Here is a 17718-nt window from a genome sequence, read left to right on the forward strand (position 1 = left end):
ACTGTTATCATATGAACATATCATAATTTTAAAAATACATAAAATCTTTGATAACAATGTATCTTTTTCATCCAGTTGCAATATTTGGTAGTATTTTTATTACCCGGTTTTATTGATACAAGCGGCCAAGTAGCAGAAAGGCCTGACAAGCTTCACGTTTTTGAGATGGCAGTAAATGATGGTGAGATAAAGTTTAAAAAAAAACTTCTTAAATAGATTTCGATAGGACAATGTATTTACGAAATCAAAACTTCATTTTTGTTAAACATGTCATGGTTGTAGGAGAATGTTGTACATGGTTATTGATGACGATCAGCAGAACAATGCATGCCCACATTTCACAGACGCTTTTCTTATATCCTCTACAGACTTTAAGTCTTTGTAGAGGATATAAGAAACGCGTCTATTTCCTTGTTTAAAATATACAATCAATGCTGAAGTGCTCGTCCAGTGAATGAAATCAATGACAATTGAAGAAAGAAACTAATTGTCCTATAGCTCTTCATGTTCTTGTCTAGATAGAATGTTCTGTCGTTAAAATGCCAGATGTCCTATGGACCCGGTTTAACGATAGAATTCGTCCCATATACTCGCTTCGTAGCAAATAAAAAAAATATATCGCACTGTATCTAGCCTAAATTTTCATATGATTGGTCTCAAATACCTATATTGTTGCTCTTTTATAATCCTATATTACCATATTAACTGTTTTTGCAACGAAATCACTGCCACTTTTAACATCATGTTTTAAAGTTTTATGGTCGCCATGTTTATGATAAAATCCGAGACATTCCGAATGCGATTTCCGACAAATTCAAACGTGTATATTTACAAAATGCCTTGGTACGACTCATTATGATATTTTGTGGATTAAAGTACATATGCATGTTCATAAAAGTTTGTGATGTATAAAAATGTGTTTTTCCCATGCAGAATATTTTTAACAGACTTAAAATCGACGCGAAGCTGATCCGTTTCGCAGTTGCTACATTGCAAGTATATGGGATGAATTCTTACTGTGACCTGAGCGTATATAGCCTGGTCACAGAAAGATTATTCTCTCTAGTTCTTGTCATGCTCAAAGCTTTAGACTAATTGGGATTTCCCAAATCCCCTTAATAAAAAAACATTTTTCAAAAGGCTAACTGCAGAAATTATCACAATCATAAAATTCTTTAAAAAAAAAGGATGTCAGATTTTCCAATCATAAATCTCTGAAAGAAATCTGTTTTTGTTCCTGAGTGTAAATTCTTCTGTGTAAAAATAGATGCCACACATTTGCATCTTCGCTAGCCAAGTGTTTTCAGTCCACTTTGCTCCCCATAAACCCTTGGCAGATCTCATTATGAAAACTTGGTGACAAGCTCCGTTTGATGATTGGCTGCAGCTTTGAGTAGCTGATCCAATTGCAGCATTCAAATCAGGCAAATGGATCAGCTACTCAAAGCTGCAGCCAATCATCAAACGGAGCTTGTCACTTAGTTTTCGTAATGAGATCTGCCAAGGGTTTGTAGGGAGCGAAGTGGACTGAAAACACTTGGCTAGCAAAGATGCATATGTTTGGCATTTAACATGGTGTTAATTTTTGTGTAAAGTGGCGAGAAGCAAGCCTCGCAGATTTAAAAAAAATTCCGAGAGTTTTGAACTATAGAAAATAATAACAAAAATTGGTAATTGCGAATTAAGTGCTCGCGTAAACAAAGGAATTAACAGTACTTGGACTTACTTTTTAGCTCACCTGAGCTGAAAGCTCAAGTGAGCTATTCTGATCACATTTTGTCCGTCGTCCGTCTGTCTGTCTGTCCGTCTGTAAACTTTTTACATTTTGAACTTCTTCTCTAAAACTGCTTATCCAATTTCAACCAAATTAGGCACAAAGCATCCTTATGGGAGGGCGAATATAAATTGCAAAAATAAAAGTCCGATCTCTATTCAAAGCGGAGAAAACCTTGTAACAAGAAAAAGGGGGGTGCATTTTTAAAAATCTTCTTCTCAAGAACTACCGAGGCAAGTTCAACGTAGTTTAGCATAAATTATCCTTATGGGAAGGAAAATATAAATTGCAAAAATTAAGGGGTAATTTTGTTTCAAATCTAAGTTATTACGAAATTAATAATAAAGGAAAGGCGTGTTTCAATCAGTTTAATAGCTTCGGGCTCGGCATCCGGTAAAATTGGTAGGCAAGACTTGGCCTGGGCAAAACAAAAGATTGGCAGTTATTAATCTGCCAATCTCATTAAAATTTCAGGATATTTGATGGACTAGTATATTTGTATTCGCTGTAGGTATTGCTGCAAAATAATGCGTATTTGGAATTGACGATTGCCGATCTGCCCCAGCATTTATTTTGCCACGGCCCGAGTTTGCATACCCATTTTACCAAGACTCGTATTTCATACTTCTAAAACGAGGTTCTTTGTTTAAAGCAGCCATGACATTATACGAAAAAGGGTCGATCTGACTATGATGAATTTGCTTGTTGTGCAACAGTTCGCGTATGAAGGGAAATTTTGAAACATGAAAAATATATCGGTGCCGATTTTGTGAAGTAAATTGAGGCTAAATATTTCAATGCGTTGACAGTTTTCACACATGAGGTTGATGTTAGCTTGTTCTGATTTTCGTTTCGTTTTCATTATTTATGCTTTGTAACCTGGAAACTGTCGTCTGTATTTCGTGATTTTTACGTATCAAATCAAACAGAGACTTCTGTAAATCAAACAGTTACGTTAACTGTTTACCTGCGCAAATTAAGCAAAATCTGATGTAGGAGTACTGAAATACAATTCATTCTATCGGTAATTCGGCATTATCTTTTGCGTAATGGTAGATTAATGCAATAGGTTTTGTTGAGATGCTCGGCATTTTTTCTAGTTTATTCAGTTTAAATAGAGTTTGATATCGCTTACTGAAATATGTAGGTATATACATGTATATATATGATTCATTTCGAAAAAATAAATTGTGTTCTTTATTTGTTATACATGTAGTGCATGTTTCTTGTGTTTAATTGTTTACAATTTCTATTTACTAACCATATTTGAGTGTTAAGCTTCGAATTATAAGCAAGATACAGAGATTTGCTCACAATTCTATGTTTGTACACAGATCTTAAAAGCTAAAGATTAAATCAAAGTACTGATAGTACTGAAAAGCGCTAACCCAGCTTCTGTATGTATATAACAGATATATGTATATAGCATTTCAGCTTCTGTATACGCACTATATTTCCTCATCACTGCATGACAGTCCCTGCAATGATGTATGTAAGCCCCGTACATTAATTTCACAATAGCCCGTAAATTAGATTCACAATAGCCCGTGCAGTTATGTGCATAAACTCCTGAAACTGGTTCCCTAACCAGTTTAAATGATGTATACTTTTGCTTATAGGGGGTGGTTATTCGATGTACCGGAAGTTGAAGTCTAACGGCAAAAAAGCGCTGAGCTATGCTTAGCGCTTTAAAAAGAAGAAAAAATTGTCAATATTTATTACGAAAATTTTCAAAATCCGTTCTTCCAGAAACCAACTTATTTAATTGTAAACTTAACCTTTTTAGCTCACCTGAGGATGGGGCCACAATGGGGAGTCGAAGTTTAACAAATGAATATATAGAGTAAATCTTTAGAAATCCTCTTCTCAGAAACTAAGCCAGGAAAGCTGAAGCTTGTGTGGAAGCATCCTCAGGTAGTGTAGATTCAAAGATTTGAAAATCATGACCCCTGGGGGTAGGGTGGGGCCACAATGGAGGGTCGAAGTTTAACATATGAATATAAAAAGAAAATCTTTAAAAATCTTCTTCTCAGAAACTAATTCACCGGCAAAGCTGGAACTTGTGTGGAAGCATCCTCAGGTAGTGTTGATTCAAAGTTGTGAAAATCATGACCCCTGGGGGTAGGTTGGGGCCACAATGGGGGATCGAAGTTTAACATATGATTATATACAGTAAATCTTTATAAATCTTCTTCTCAGAAACTAATTAGCCAGGAAAGCTAAAACTTGTGTGGAAGCATCCTCAGGTGGTGTAGATTCAAATTTGTGATAAACATGACCCCTGGGGGTAGGTTTGGGCCACAATGGGAGGTCGATGTTTTACATAGGAATAAACAGCGTTATTCTTTAAAAATCTTCTTCTCAGAAACTAATCAGCCAGGAAAGCTGGAACTTGTGTGAAAGCATCCTCAGGTAGTGTAGATTCAAAGTTGTGAAAATAATGATCCCCAGGGGTAGGGTGGGGCCACAATGGGGGGGGGTCAAAGTTTAACAAAGGAATATATAGGGTAAATCTTTAAAAATCTTCTCAGAAACTAATCAGTCAGATGATTCTTTATAATTGTTAAGACTTTGGCCCCAGGACAATTCTTTGGCCTCACGAGAAGGTTCAGAGTTTGATGAACGTTTATATCCCATATATAAACTATTGTAAGGGATCTTTTTTAGAACTGCAATACTCAACATATGATATGACTATAAAATCATCCTGTTAGAAAAGGGACTAATGATTATAAATATAAGAATATCCAAGGGAAATGGATTTTATTTATACAGGATTTACATGAATTATTGTACATTGTCCAGATAGTTTGTATTATGACTCCATTGAGCTGATTTTATCATACCTATTGGGCCTCTTGTTTGACAAAGTGATTCAAATGAACGTGAGAGCCATTTCATTTCAAACTGCTTACTAACTTATGAATAGATTAATAACTTAAACAATTGAAATGATTTAAGTTTATCTTTTTATCATTACAAAAAGATGAAGTCATAAAGAGGCGACTGTTGTATGAAGGCGATGGAGGGAGTGATGATAAAAGAATCAACAGCCTGATGAAGACCTTCATTCGGTGGTGCAATTCTACAGAGTCACCGGAGGAAAAGTAAGAAGACTCCATATTTGTCCTACTGTATAAAACTAATGCTCTTTTATTAGATTTATCAACTTACTAATTTTGGCAAATTACTTATCGTGAAAATAAATACTGTGATGCACTGGCGCATCGGTGGAATGTCCCATCCCTAGTAAGTAGACTCTAAATTTTAGTTGTTCTACTGTACATGTATGGACTTAATTTGATGTCTAGGAAATTCAAATATCTTATTGTGGCGAATTACGATACCTTTTTTTATACCCCCCGCAAACAAAGTTTGGGGGGGTATACAGGAATCACCTTGTCCGTCCATCCATCTGTCCGTCCGTCTGTCTGTGCAATCGTGTCCGGTCCATATCTTTCTTATGGAGAAACATTGGAAGTTCTTACTTAACACAAAGATTGCTTATGACCTAAGGGTGTGTCATGACATTGACTCAAGATCATTCGTGCATGGTCAAGGTCACTGGCAGGAAAATGCAAAATTTTTGTCCAGCCAAAATCTTTCTTAAGGAGTAACATTGGAAGTTCTTACTTCACACAAATATTGCTGATGACCTAAGGGTGTGTCATGACCTGAACCCAAGGTCATTCAGGCAAGGTCACTGGCAGAAAAAATGCAAAATTCGTGTCTGGTCCATATCTTTCTTATGGGGAAACATTGGAAGATTTTTATTTCACACAAAGATTGCTGATGACCTAAGGGTGTGTCATGACCTGAACCCAAGGTCATTCGGGCAAGGTCACTGGCAGAAAAAATGCAAAATTCGTGTTTGGTCCATATCTTTCTTATGGGGAAACATTGGAAGTTTTTATTTCACACAAAGATTGCTTATGACCTAAGGGTGTGTCATGACCTTGACCTAAGGTCATTTGGGCAAGGTCACTGGCAGAAAAAGTGCAAAATTCGTGTCCGGTCCATATCTTCCTTATTGAGAAGCATAGAATGTTCTTACTTCACACAAATATTGCTTATGACCTTGACCAAAGGTCAATTTGGAAGTTCAAGGTCATTGTTTCAAAAAAGCTAAATTCTGTCTGTGTCATGTCTTGTATTAATGGAAATATAAGAGGCTAAAATTTGACACAAAGCTTGCTTGTCTCAGGCCACATAAAACTATTTTTAGATTCTCATCTCCGTCTCTCTGAAAATGGCCTGCCCCGATGAATTTTTTTTTAGGAAAAAAAAATGTGTGGAAAAAAAATTTCGGAAAAAAATTGGGCTCAGTATATCAATAATTCAAAATGTTTAGATATTAAATGCTGCTCGACATGTGGATTTCATTTGATTCGAGTCATGGTTGTTAACGGAAGGATGTAAATTTCCTCATGCATTAACAGTTAACTTAAATAAAATGGAATTAAAGGATAGAAATTGGTTTGTTTACTCCTATTAGCATTAACAGTTTTAAAAAATAGAGCAGTTGTTATTTATAGAAAATGGACAGTGAAATAGATTCATCCAATATTTTCTATAATAGCAAAAATACACGCGTTATGATTTTTTTCTTAGCGGGGGGTATGTATCTCTAGATTTTATACTGTAGATTTGTTAACATGAGCAGAGTTAATTTTTCACCAAACAGAGAAACTACCAGTATTCAAGTTACTTTTTCAAAGAAATATTTCATTAATATATTAAGAATACAGGGTCCATCTGCATTCAGTTCAATTATTGTGTTGTCTTGATGACATTTGATGCAGTTCATCAATGGAAAACACATACCCCAGTAGTTGATTGATTATTTATTTACCTGGTGAGGATTTAATAAACTGAGGATTTAATAAACTGTCAAAGTCAACTGAATGCTGTATTACAGATAACTAACATATTATTATCAACATGTTTTGTTTTCTATGGAAATTAATTAATACCTACATGTATTTAACAAGTTGGCATCAATTCATTGTCTCAAGGCATGATACAATGTCTGCATAGCTATCCTCTATTGGATGATAGAGAATCATCAATTTTGGCCATGGTTGCAAAAATGGCATGCATCTGATAAATGGTATTTTTTAAAGTTATTTTCATAATGAAGATTTAATGTTTGTGCCTGTCAAGGCCTTTGATAATTTAGGCTCTTGCTACATTTAATTGGTCTTTCCATTAGTCAATATTCTCATTGTCTGACTATAATATCTTTTTAATTGTATCAGAATTAGAACCACTTTAACAAGACCTTGGACTTTCAGTAGGGCGTATGGTAGCTATCAATTTCTTGCACAAAACAAGTTAATAGTGACGCTTGTTTCAAGTGAAATATACACTGATTTTGTAGTCGTAGCTTAAAAGCCAAGAAAATCTTGTTGATTTCAAAGAGCCATGGCTGAGTTGCCTACAATTAAATAGACAGGCTACATCCCATTGCTGTTTGACACTACTACCCAAAGTCCAAGCTCTTGTTAAAATGGTTCTATCATGCTTATCTATCAGGGAAATCATCATATAGTGATTGAATTCAAGAATTCAGAAGACTTAGTCCAGATTCACTGTATGTAGACTTCAATGCTGTTCAACTGTAGTGCTTCATATTCAATCTTTTATTATTTCCAGTTCTCTCGGGTACGAGAGAATGATGGCTTCTCTAACACAGTGTGAGTACACCATGGAGAAATCACTGCTGGTCCACAACATGAACACCAAGGAACAGGAGAACTACAACAGACTCAGTCAAGATATCGGTAATTATAGACCAAGCTGTTAGTATAGATATCTGTAATTATAGACCAAGCTGTTAGTCTAGATATCGGTAATTATTGAACAAACTGTTAGTCTAGATATCAGTAATTATAGACCAAACTGTTAGTCAAGATATTGGTAATTATAGATCAAACTGTTAGTCTAGATATCGGTAATTATAGACCAAGCTGTTAGTCAAGATATCGGTAATTATAGACAAAACTGTTAGTCTAGATATCGGTAATTATAGACCAAACTGTTAGTCTAGATATCGGTAATTATAGACCAAACTGTTAGTCAAGATATCAGTAATTATAGACCAAACTGTTAGTCTAGATATTGGTTATTATAGACCAAACTGTTAGTCTAGATATCAGTAATTATAGACCAAACTGTTAGTGTAGATATCGGTAATTATAGACAGAACTGATAGTGTAGATATCTGTAATTATTGACCAAACCATTAATGAAGATATCGGTAATTATAGACCAAACTGTTGATATAGATATCCATAATTATTGACCAAACTGTTAGTGTAGATATCCGTAATTATTGACCAAACTGATTATGTAGATATCTGTAATTATAGACAGAAGTTGAGAAGTAATAGTCAAGATATCAGTAATTATAGACCAAACTGTTAGTATAGATATCTGTAAATATTGACCAAACTGTAAGTGTAGATATAGGTAATTATAGACAGAACTTTTAGACAATGAGTTTAGATATTTGTAATTATGGACAGAAGTAATTGTCAAGATATCAGAAATTATAGACCAAACTGTTAGTATAGATATCCGTAATTATTGACCAAACTGTTAGTGTAGATTTCTGTTATTATAGACTTAAGTGATAGTGGAGATGTCAGTGAATATGGTTGTTAAGATATCAGTGTTTAGACCAAACTGTTAGTCAAGATACATGTTTTGGTAATAATAGACCAAAAAGTCAGTCTAGATATTGGTAATTATAAAAACAACCATTATGTTAAAATATCTGTAACTATGGATTAAAGAATTAGTCAAGATATTGGTAATTTTATAGAGTACTTTTCTTTGATTTGATTTACAGAATCCAAAATCCAGGAAGCCACTGAGAAGATTTCAGAGTGTAAAAACGAATTGTCTCAGGCCAAACGAATCCGCAAAAATCGCCAAGGTAATGGGCTTGACAGTTTGTAGGTGGGAGAAATTAATTACCGACAGTGCTGGCAGATTTCAATTAATTTAAAAATAGATGGACTAGCATATATAATCAATAGAAATTGACTGAATTAAACAAACTGAAGTGTTGATGAATTTAAGCAGGTCACACCAATTTTGGAAATAAGAGAAGAATCATAATACGTGTACACAATCTGAACCGGAGGTTAGATTTAAATTTGGGAGAGTTTTTACAATAAAATCCAACTTTGTAATAAAAAAAAGGACAAAATGGATGCCCCAAAATCAAAATTGATTTAGGTAGGGAACAACAGGGCTTGGATAAAGAAAAATGTTTTTGCTTTGGAACTAGGTATCTTTTGTCCCCTCCCCCCCTGCTTTATTGATAAGTAAGGGCCAACAGGGTATGTGCTGTGGAACTGGGTTTCAAAGAGGTGAAAAAAGAAGAGCATATTGCTTCAGCTCGACTTGTGTTGAAACTGTGATGTTGTTCACCTTCCACACTCATTGCCACAGAATTCCTGTATTTTCGTGTAGTGAATAAGTAACCCTTAGGTTTGATCGTACTTCGTACTGTATTCTAGTCTATTGTGTCATTTTTTTTCCAGAGTATGATGCGTTGGCACGAGTAATTCAGCAGCATCCAGATAGACAAGAAACAACAAAGTAAGGTTCCTATAATCAATCTTCAAATACATGTAGTAATTTCAAATACTAAAAATTTTAAAGTATGTTTTTCTTGAAATTAAGGATCCTCGATACCCGTGACTTCTGCTTTTTTATTATGTCAGTACGGTACAGTACAGTACGTCACAACATGGCAATTTTAACTCATTATGAAACAGCTTTTATCACCAATATTCTGTGTCTACCTCTGTAGTGCAATTGGTATAGCTTCAATCTACTGAGTGACCTGCAGATCAGAGTCTGAATACTACAGGAATTTTTATTTTCATGAATAGGGGTAAATTTTTAAAAGATGATTTTTGCCCAAACTCAAGCCGAACACATGCTAGAAATTCATATCTTTAAGTAATTTAGAAGTATGGGCTTGTATGAAGAACTTTTCCTAAGGGAATGGAGGACCCATAAGACAAAAATTCATTGCAAAATGCATTATGAGGTGTACATTTGTACTGGTAACTAGTAGATAACATGTATTTTCATTTAAAAATTCTCTTTTTGGAATTTTCAAAAATCACTGGATTGGTGGTGCAAAGACATGATTATGAGGATATTATTGTGAATAGATCCTGCACATAAATTGAAAATGCTGCTTGTGTGTAACAAATGGCTGAATGATCTCAATCTACCAGGAGTCACTATTGTTATATGGTAGATATGTACAGTGTTGATAAAAGCCTAACATTTACGGACTGTTTTACGTGTTATATAGGCAGTTACAGGGATTAGACAAAGATGTATCCAGTCTGGAGGAACAGAAGAAATCCCTGGAACAGAAGGTAATCGATAAAATAAATGTTGCTCAGTGTCTAATCGGGATGTTAAAATTCCATATTACCCTTTTATGATAAAAATTTACTATAATTATTTAAGTTATTCACGAGTTGCATATTGCTGGTATGTGTTTCAAAAACAAAATAATGTTTTACATACCTCCTCTTTAATGTAATACAGTCAAACTTCGTTATCTCAAACTAGATGGGACTTTAAAAACATAGATATTTGAGATAACGAGGGTAAAATACTTTAAAAAAAATAAGTGGTTGCGACTTACGATTAACTTTGACATATCCATTGTATTCGAGATATCAGTGTTCGAGATGTCGAAGTTCAACTGTACTTGTACTATGTAACTCGTTCTGTCATTCTTTTTATCAGCTTGATCTAAGGAGAAAACAGTTCCACGTTCTGATTGCAGCCATCCACGAACTGGAGAGCATTCTAGATGGTAAGATTTCAATTACTGAGAATTCTTTAAGAAACACGTTGACCAAGCATTAAGTATCCATTTTTCACAGACTTTTAGTTGCTTTTAAGGCGGCCGATTTGGGTTTTTTTGCGGAAAAACTACAATAGCATAACTCTTTATTTTTTAACCATATGTAATTTTAACCAACTCTTACTAGTTTATTTGCGAAGGTTCATGAAAATCGACCTCTGGTTCTTTTTAGGGACCATCTCAAAATAGAGGTACATTTACTATAGGAATATATAGGAAACTGTCATTTTCCGCACATCAAAGCAGTTTTTAAAAAATACTACATTAGCTTTTTTTCTCAAATTGTTATATATGATTAGTAATATCATTTCCTACCTTATATGTAAAAACCACAAAATTCTACCGTCTTGTTTTTAGTGGGGGCCATCTCAAAATATTAAAATGCACCAAATTTTGCTATATATTCGGATCATCACGAATGATGATTGGTATAATGGATTCATTCCAAAAATGAGGAAAATGTCCTCGAGGATAGCATCATTCTGTATATAAAATTTCAACAGCGTACAATTTTTACTTTTTCTTTTATGTTATTTCTTATAATGTACTCCTTTAAAGCTTCATTTTATCATAACGTCATAAAAGCGCAATGGCAATGCTCCCCTACCACACAACGTAAAAATTGTGTTAAAAATAAAAATTTCCTTTAAAAATCTAAATATTTTTATCTGTATTTTGTTTATTGTGTTCAATTTTATAAATGATATCGAAAAAAATTCATAAGAAGTATAAATCAGCTGTATTATTTTAGAATGCGCAAAAACATGCGCAATGCAAACTAAAGTCGGCCTCCTTAAGTAATTTTTCTGACAATTGTGAATTTTATGTAATTACAACAAAAGTTTAGGACTGAATTGCGATTGCATATTCTTGCAATATGATGGAATTTCAGAATAAAAGTACATAATGTACTCGCGTAAAATAAGGAATCTAAAGCATTCCCTTTATTTTTTCCTTCCTCTCACTTCAGAGGTATGTGATATGTATGGGTCTTTTTATATCCCCCTTTTGACAAAAAAGGGCATTTTAGAAATAAACAGCATGTTAAAATGTTCACTAGAATAGGAACTTGGTCGGTTGCCTGATCAATACCTGTGAAGCATGAGGGCTTCTCAAATGATTAGATAACATAGCAACCAAGTTCCTATCCCAGTGAACTTTTTAACTTTGATGTTTATTACTTATATTTGCATTTCAGAAAGGCAAATCGTTCAGAATTATATACGTAATCGTATTCTTATGTTTACAATAATTCAAGTGTCTCAGGATTATAGGTTTATACAAGGAAACATATTTCCAAATGTAATAAAATATATCCAAATGTAAATATATTGAATTGAACCTGTTGGTTGATATATCGATTGACCCTTTTATGTCCCATCAACATTTTTGAGAACCCTTTTGCTTGATATCAAACTAAGTCTTGGTATGCTAGTAACCCCCTCCACACCCCCCCCCCCCCCCACCCCCCATGCCTCCTGTCTTCCCATTTCCCATTTGTATAAGCAAGCTCCCACCCCTACCACTCTCTGCACCCCGTTCCCTCAAATTTTAATACTGTCAAAATAGCGCCTGCATAAAGTGCATGTAATTTGTGGTTGTCAAACTTAAAAGAAAGTTCACAAGAATTACCTATCATGTCTAAATCAAAGTTGAATAATTGCCAATGCAGGAAGTTATTGTATTGAGTAAAGAGGGAAGAAAATATGTATCTGGAGAAACATTGAAACAACTTATTTTTAAGTCTGACTTATATAATAGTGTATAAAAAATATACATACATTCATGTCAATTTCTTTCTCAATTTGAATTTTTTTAAACTGAGTTAAAAACAGTGAAACAGAATGAATTAAACCATAGTTTCAAGGGGCTAAATATAAATTTTTTTTTTTTTTTTTTTTTTACTTTTTTAAAATTTTATAGTGAGGATTTCAATTACCAATTGGCAATGACTTTTTTCACCATTTCATCTACAAATCTGAATATAAGAAGACGCAACATTCAAATCATGAGAAATGTTTGGTGATGCTTTTATTTTTTCCACCATGCATGCGTTTTGCAATACCGACCTTAGCCTCGTTATCAGTACAATATGAATATTTATGACTATCTCATTATGAATGGAGTATAAAGTTGAAAATCAATTAGTCAAAAGACCTGAAGAAATCTGTGAAAATTGAGTATATACCTGGTATATTCTTATCTAATTAATTCTAATGAATCACAACTCATCCTAGAGAATTATTTCAAATGCATTTATATTTTAATAAATATAAATGAAGTACTGTATAAGCATTGAATGCTTATTAGTCCCCTACCGGTTTTCACCAGAGGGGACTATATATAGCTTTCCTCTGCGTCCGTCAGTCCGTCTGTCCATCCGTCCGTCTGTCTGTCTGTCCGTCTGTCTGTCCCACTTCAGTTTTCCACACTTTTTATCTTTATGCGTTTGAGGAATAATATGAAATTTGCTGAACAGCTTCAAAATGTCAAACTACAGATCAAGTTTACACTTTTGTAGCATCTGGTTGACATATTTTCGAGAAAATTAATTTTTTATATTCCAATTTTTTAATGTTCGGGTTTGATATTCTGCATAACAGTGCATTGTTTTCACAATTTCTACAAACTGGTAGGGGACGTGTATTGCTTATGCAATACTCTCAGAATGCTTGTTTTTTTTTGGTATTTTCGGCCTATTATTAAAGTCAGAGGACAGACAATATGAAAAAAAGCATTCAGTGCTTATATTTATTTTGGTACATGATTGTATTTATTATAAAACTATTTAAATTTGTTAATAATGTTGTAGTAAAGCCATTATATACATGTATGCTTTTAGTCATGGATATGAATTATAGATGGTTCGGGAAAAGCCATAAAACATACCATGTAGTGCAATTCTGTGGCTTAATGTTTAGTACCAGAAACTTTGCTGGGAAAACTCTTTTTTGAGATATGATTTAATTAAAATTTGACATATAAAATTTGTAGGTTCATGTACGTTGAATGTTTCATTAAACGAAACCATAATTTACCTATATCCAAACTTGTGATAGTATTTACTTATTCTTATATGTATGAATGAAAATATAAAATTAATGGGCAAGTTAAGGCAACTTATTTGTTTTAAAACTGTATATTAAGAAAACACGAAAGAGTCAGATAAATAATAAAATCACTGCATTTTTTCCTAAAGAAAGATTAATTAGGGCCCCGCAAGGATTTGCGGGTGCCCCATAGTAATCACTCTGTCCGTCCTTCTGTCTGCCGTCCGTCTGTCACTCTTCCGTCCACAAATTTCGTGTTTTTTTCTAATAACTTTTTTTTATGGTTGCCCAATCAAGTTCAAATTTGGTGTGGTAGTTCAGTAGGCAGAAATACATATTTTGATGCTAAGTTTGTCTTCTGGTTTGGAGCTGGGGAGGTGATGTAGATTCCTAACTATGCATAAGAATGAATGGGCAAAGAGAGATAACTGCTAAGAATGAATGGGCAAAGAGAGATAACTGCTGAGAATGTTACCATTGTATACATGGAAGGCTGTGCAATATTTGTCTTTTGGGATTAATTAACCTTCCACAGTAAGAAAATCCTAAGCTTTATTTTTATCCGTCACATTGAGATTAATTACTGCACTGCCTGTGTCTGCAAATGAACTTTGTTTTGAAGTTAAGGTCAATTTTGAATGATGTGTAGTATTATGTACATTCTTTGAAATATGGATTTAAAATATGATATTCATATTTTATTTTCGTTGAAATACCGTACACAATGATTTATGATAATTTTATTGAATTCTAAAATCAAGATATATATTAAGATATCCTTTTTCACTATTTTATTTTTTAATTATTTATTTTTTTTTTTTTTCTGCCTTTTTAAATGCTGTTAATTTTAACAGGTAATCAGATAATAGCCCCATTCTGTCATTTCTGAAAAAAAAAATCTTATTGTAAATTTAGAAGAAAAGGATGAGAGAGCAGAACAATTAATCCCCTGGGATTAATTATCTTGCCTGCTGCAGAAAATTTAGAGGCTTATCTCTATCTGTCATATGAAGATTAATGAACATCTTTGTCTGCACTGATGTTTGTTTTGAAGCAAATTAAACTCTCATTCCATGAGCTGCACCCTAATATTTTTACCCCTCAGTTTAATGGATGGTATTTGATAAAGAATATATTTCATTCTAGTCCAAATACTTATATTCTGTAAAATAAAAAAAAATATATGAATTACAATAAATTAAAAAAGAATATATTATTAGATATCAGTTTTTTTATTCTTTTTTTTTTTCTTTTTTAATGGATGTTTTGGTGTTGTTGTTGTTTTTGGTTGCTATATAACTTAAGAATAGTACCTGAAAATGTTCCTTCTGTAAGCCCTGATTAAATTCAATAAATGGATGAGAGCAGGATGATTAATCCCCTGAGATTAATTATCTTGCCTGTTTCAGAAAATCTAAGGTCTGTCTTTATCTGTTATATGTATTACCGTACACATGTGTCTGCAAGTGATGTTTGTTTGAAGTTGAGGCAAAGCCTAGGTATCATTGCATTGGTATCAATTCTTTGTTTTTTTTAACAAATTTTATTTCATCCCATGTTAACCCCCTTTATCCCGTGGATATGACTCATTGGATATTTTTTTGATATCCCACAGTTGTGACTTTACAATGGGATTTGCGCAGGCATAATGAAGTAAAATAATGTGGAGTTTTATAAACAGTGTAAACATTGATTGTGGTGTATAAAACATGGGATAAATAGAATCTCATATGATTTGTAGTACAATATGATTTTTATCCAACTTGTATGTTTTATCCCCTCACTAAGGCTCAAGAAAAAAACACTTTAATTGTTGGATGAAAATCATATCCAACTACAAATCACGAGATCCTATATATTCCAGTTCTTTACATCTTTTGCCGGGCATTTATTTTTCATCATTGTTAATATAAAGAGGATGGAATTCAAAGTTTTTTTCACTTCTCTATATTAATTGTTATAGCGGGGCCCTTCCTGACTGGTCAGTTTTCTAGTTCAATCAGAAATTAGACAAACACTTACTAGCTTCTGTATTTACCTTGCATTTCTTGTCAAAATGATCCATCAATGTTTGGAATTTTATTTTTTGACAAATTAAAATACATGTATATTCCAATACTAGTATGCCTGTATATCAAATTTAAAATGAAAGCAAGTTATTTGAAAATGCATACTATTTATTTCAATTTTTTTTATATTACAGAGGATGAGACCAAAGAGGGTGAAGGTACTGAGAAAATGGACACAAACTGACATGACATGAGATGTTGACAGTTGTTTTTTATTCATGGCAGCATTTCTAAATCCTGTGTACTTGGTCAAGTGCTTGTGTTCATACTTGATACTGTGAGAGGAGAAAAATGGCAGAACAGAACAGTAATTATATCAAAGACATGGGCCATGGAGCGTCATTGCAACAGTTCTAGTTTTTGAGACATTTCATTATAGTAGAAAATATCTCATCAATGCATTTTTTATATAGACTTTTATGATTTTTTTCTTTAAGAATATTTTTTTAGCTCACCTGAACCGAAGGTTCAAGTGAGCTTTTCTGATCACCTGTTGTCCGTCGTCCGTCCGTCCGTCCGTCCGTCCGTCTGTCTGTCCGTCCGTCTGTAAACTTTTCACATTTTCAACTTCTTCTCAAAAACCACTGGGCCAAATTTAACCAAATTTAGTACAAAGCATCCTTATGGAAAGGGGATTATAAATTGTTAAAATAAAGGGCACAGCCCTTTTCAAAAGGGAGATAATTGCGAAACAGTAAGTATAGGGTGCATGTCTTTAAAAATCTTCTTCTCAAGAACCACTGCACCAGAAATGCCAATATTTACACAAAAGCTTGTATATATAGTGAAGATTCTAAATTGTAAAAATCGTGACCCTCGGACTAAAACTGGGGCCCCAGGCGGGGTTCAAAGTTTAACATAGAACTACATATGGAAAATGTTTAAAAAATCTTCTTCTCAAGAACCACTGCACCAGAAATGCCAATATTTACACAAAAACTTGTATATATAGTGAAGATTCTAAATTGTAAAAATCGTGACCCTCGGACCAAAACTGGGACCCCAGGCGGGGTTCAAAGTTTAATATAGAAATACATAGAAAAATGTTTAAAAAATCTTCTTCTCAAGAACCACTGCACCAGAAATGCCAATATTTACACAAAAGTTTGTATACATAGTGAAGATTCTAAATTGTAAAAATCGTGACCCTCGGACCAAAACTGAGACCCCAGGCGATGTTCAAAGTTTAACATAGAAATACATAGGAAAATGTTTAAAAAATCTTCTTCTCAAGAACCACTGCACCAGAAATGCCAATATTTACACAAAAGCTTATATATATAGTGAAGATTCTAAATTGTAAAAATCGTGACCCTCGGACCAAAACTGGGGCCCCAGGCGGGGTTCAAAGTTTAACATAGAAATACATAGGAAAATGTTTAAAAAATCTTCTTTTTAAGAACCACTGCACCAGAAATGCCAATTTTTTACACAAAAGCTTGTATACATAGTGAACATTCTGAATTGTAGAAATCGTGACCCTCAGACCAAAACTGCAGCCCCAGACGGGGTTCAAAGTTTAACATAGAACTACATATGAAAAATGTTTAAAAATTTTCTACTCAAGAACCACTTCAACAAAAATGCCAATACATACACAAAAGGTTGTATATATAGTGAAGATTGTAAAAATTGTGACCCCCGAACAAAAACTGGGGCCCCAGTAGGGGTTTAGATTTTAACATATATAGGAAAATGTTTTAAAATCTTCTTCTCAAGAACTATAGTGCAACTGTTTGGGATATTACTATGCATACATGTACATCCTTAAATAATGTAGATTCAAAAAATTGTAACTCCCGGACAATTGATGGGCACCAAGAGGGGTTCAAAATTTAAACATTTTAAAAAACATAAGGGAAAAGTTTAAAAATTTTCTTCTCAAGAACTACAATGTTTTAGTTTGTGGAATTTCTA

At 33.6% G+C, this 17718-nt stretch overlaps 1 protein-coding gene across 1 annotated transcript; it reads left to right on the forward strand.

The window, feature by feature from the left end:
- Positions 1 to 37: 37 nt before the first annotated feature.
- LOC105342267 (THO complex subunit 7 homolog) lies at positions 38 to 16127 on the forward strand. The gene is made up of 8 exons (XM_066082014.1): positions 38 to 181; positions 4761 to 4881; positions 7430 to 7557; positions 8628 to 8714; positions 9328 to 9385; positions 10116 to 10182; positions 10562 to 10631; positions 15936 to 16127. The coding sequence occupies exons 1-8, from the start codon at positions 166 to 168 to the stop codon at positions 15983 to 15985; spliced, it is 597 nt and encodes a 198-aa protein (XP_065938086.1). The 5' UTR covers positions 38 to 165; the 3' UTR covers positions 15986 to 16127.
- Positions 16128 to 17718: the final 1591 nt, after the last annotated feature.

This window comes from Magallana gigas, chromosome 4 (assembly GCF_963853765.1).
Source record: "Magallana gigas chromosome 4, xbMagGiga1.1, whole genome shotgun sequence".
NCBI classification, from domain to species: Eukaryota; Metazoa; Mollusca; class Bivalvia; order Ostreida; family Ostreidae; genus Magallana; species Magallana gigas.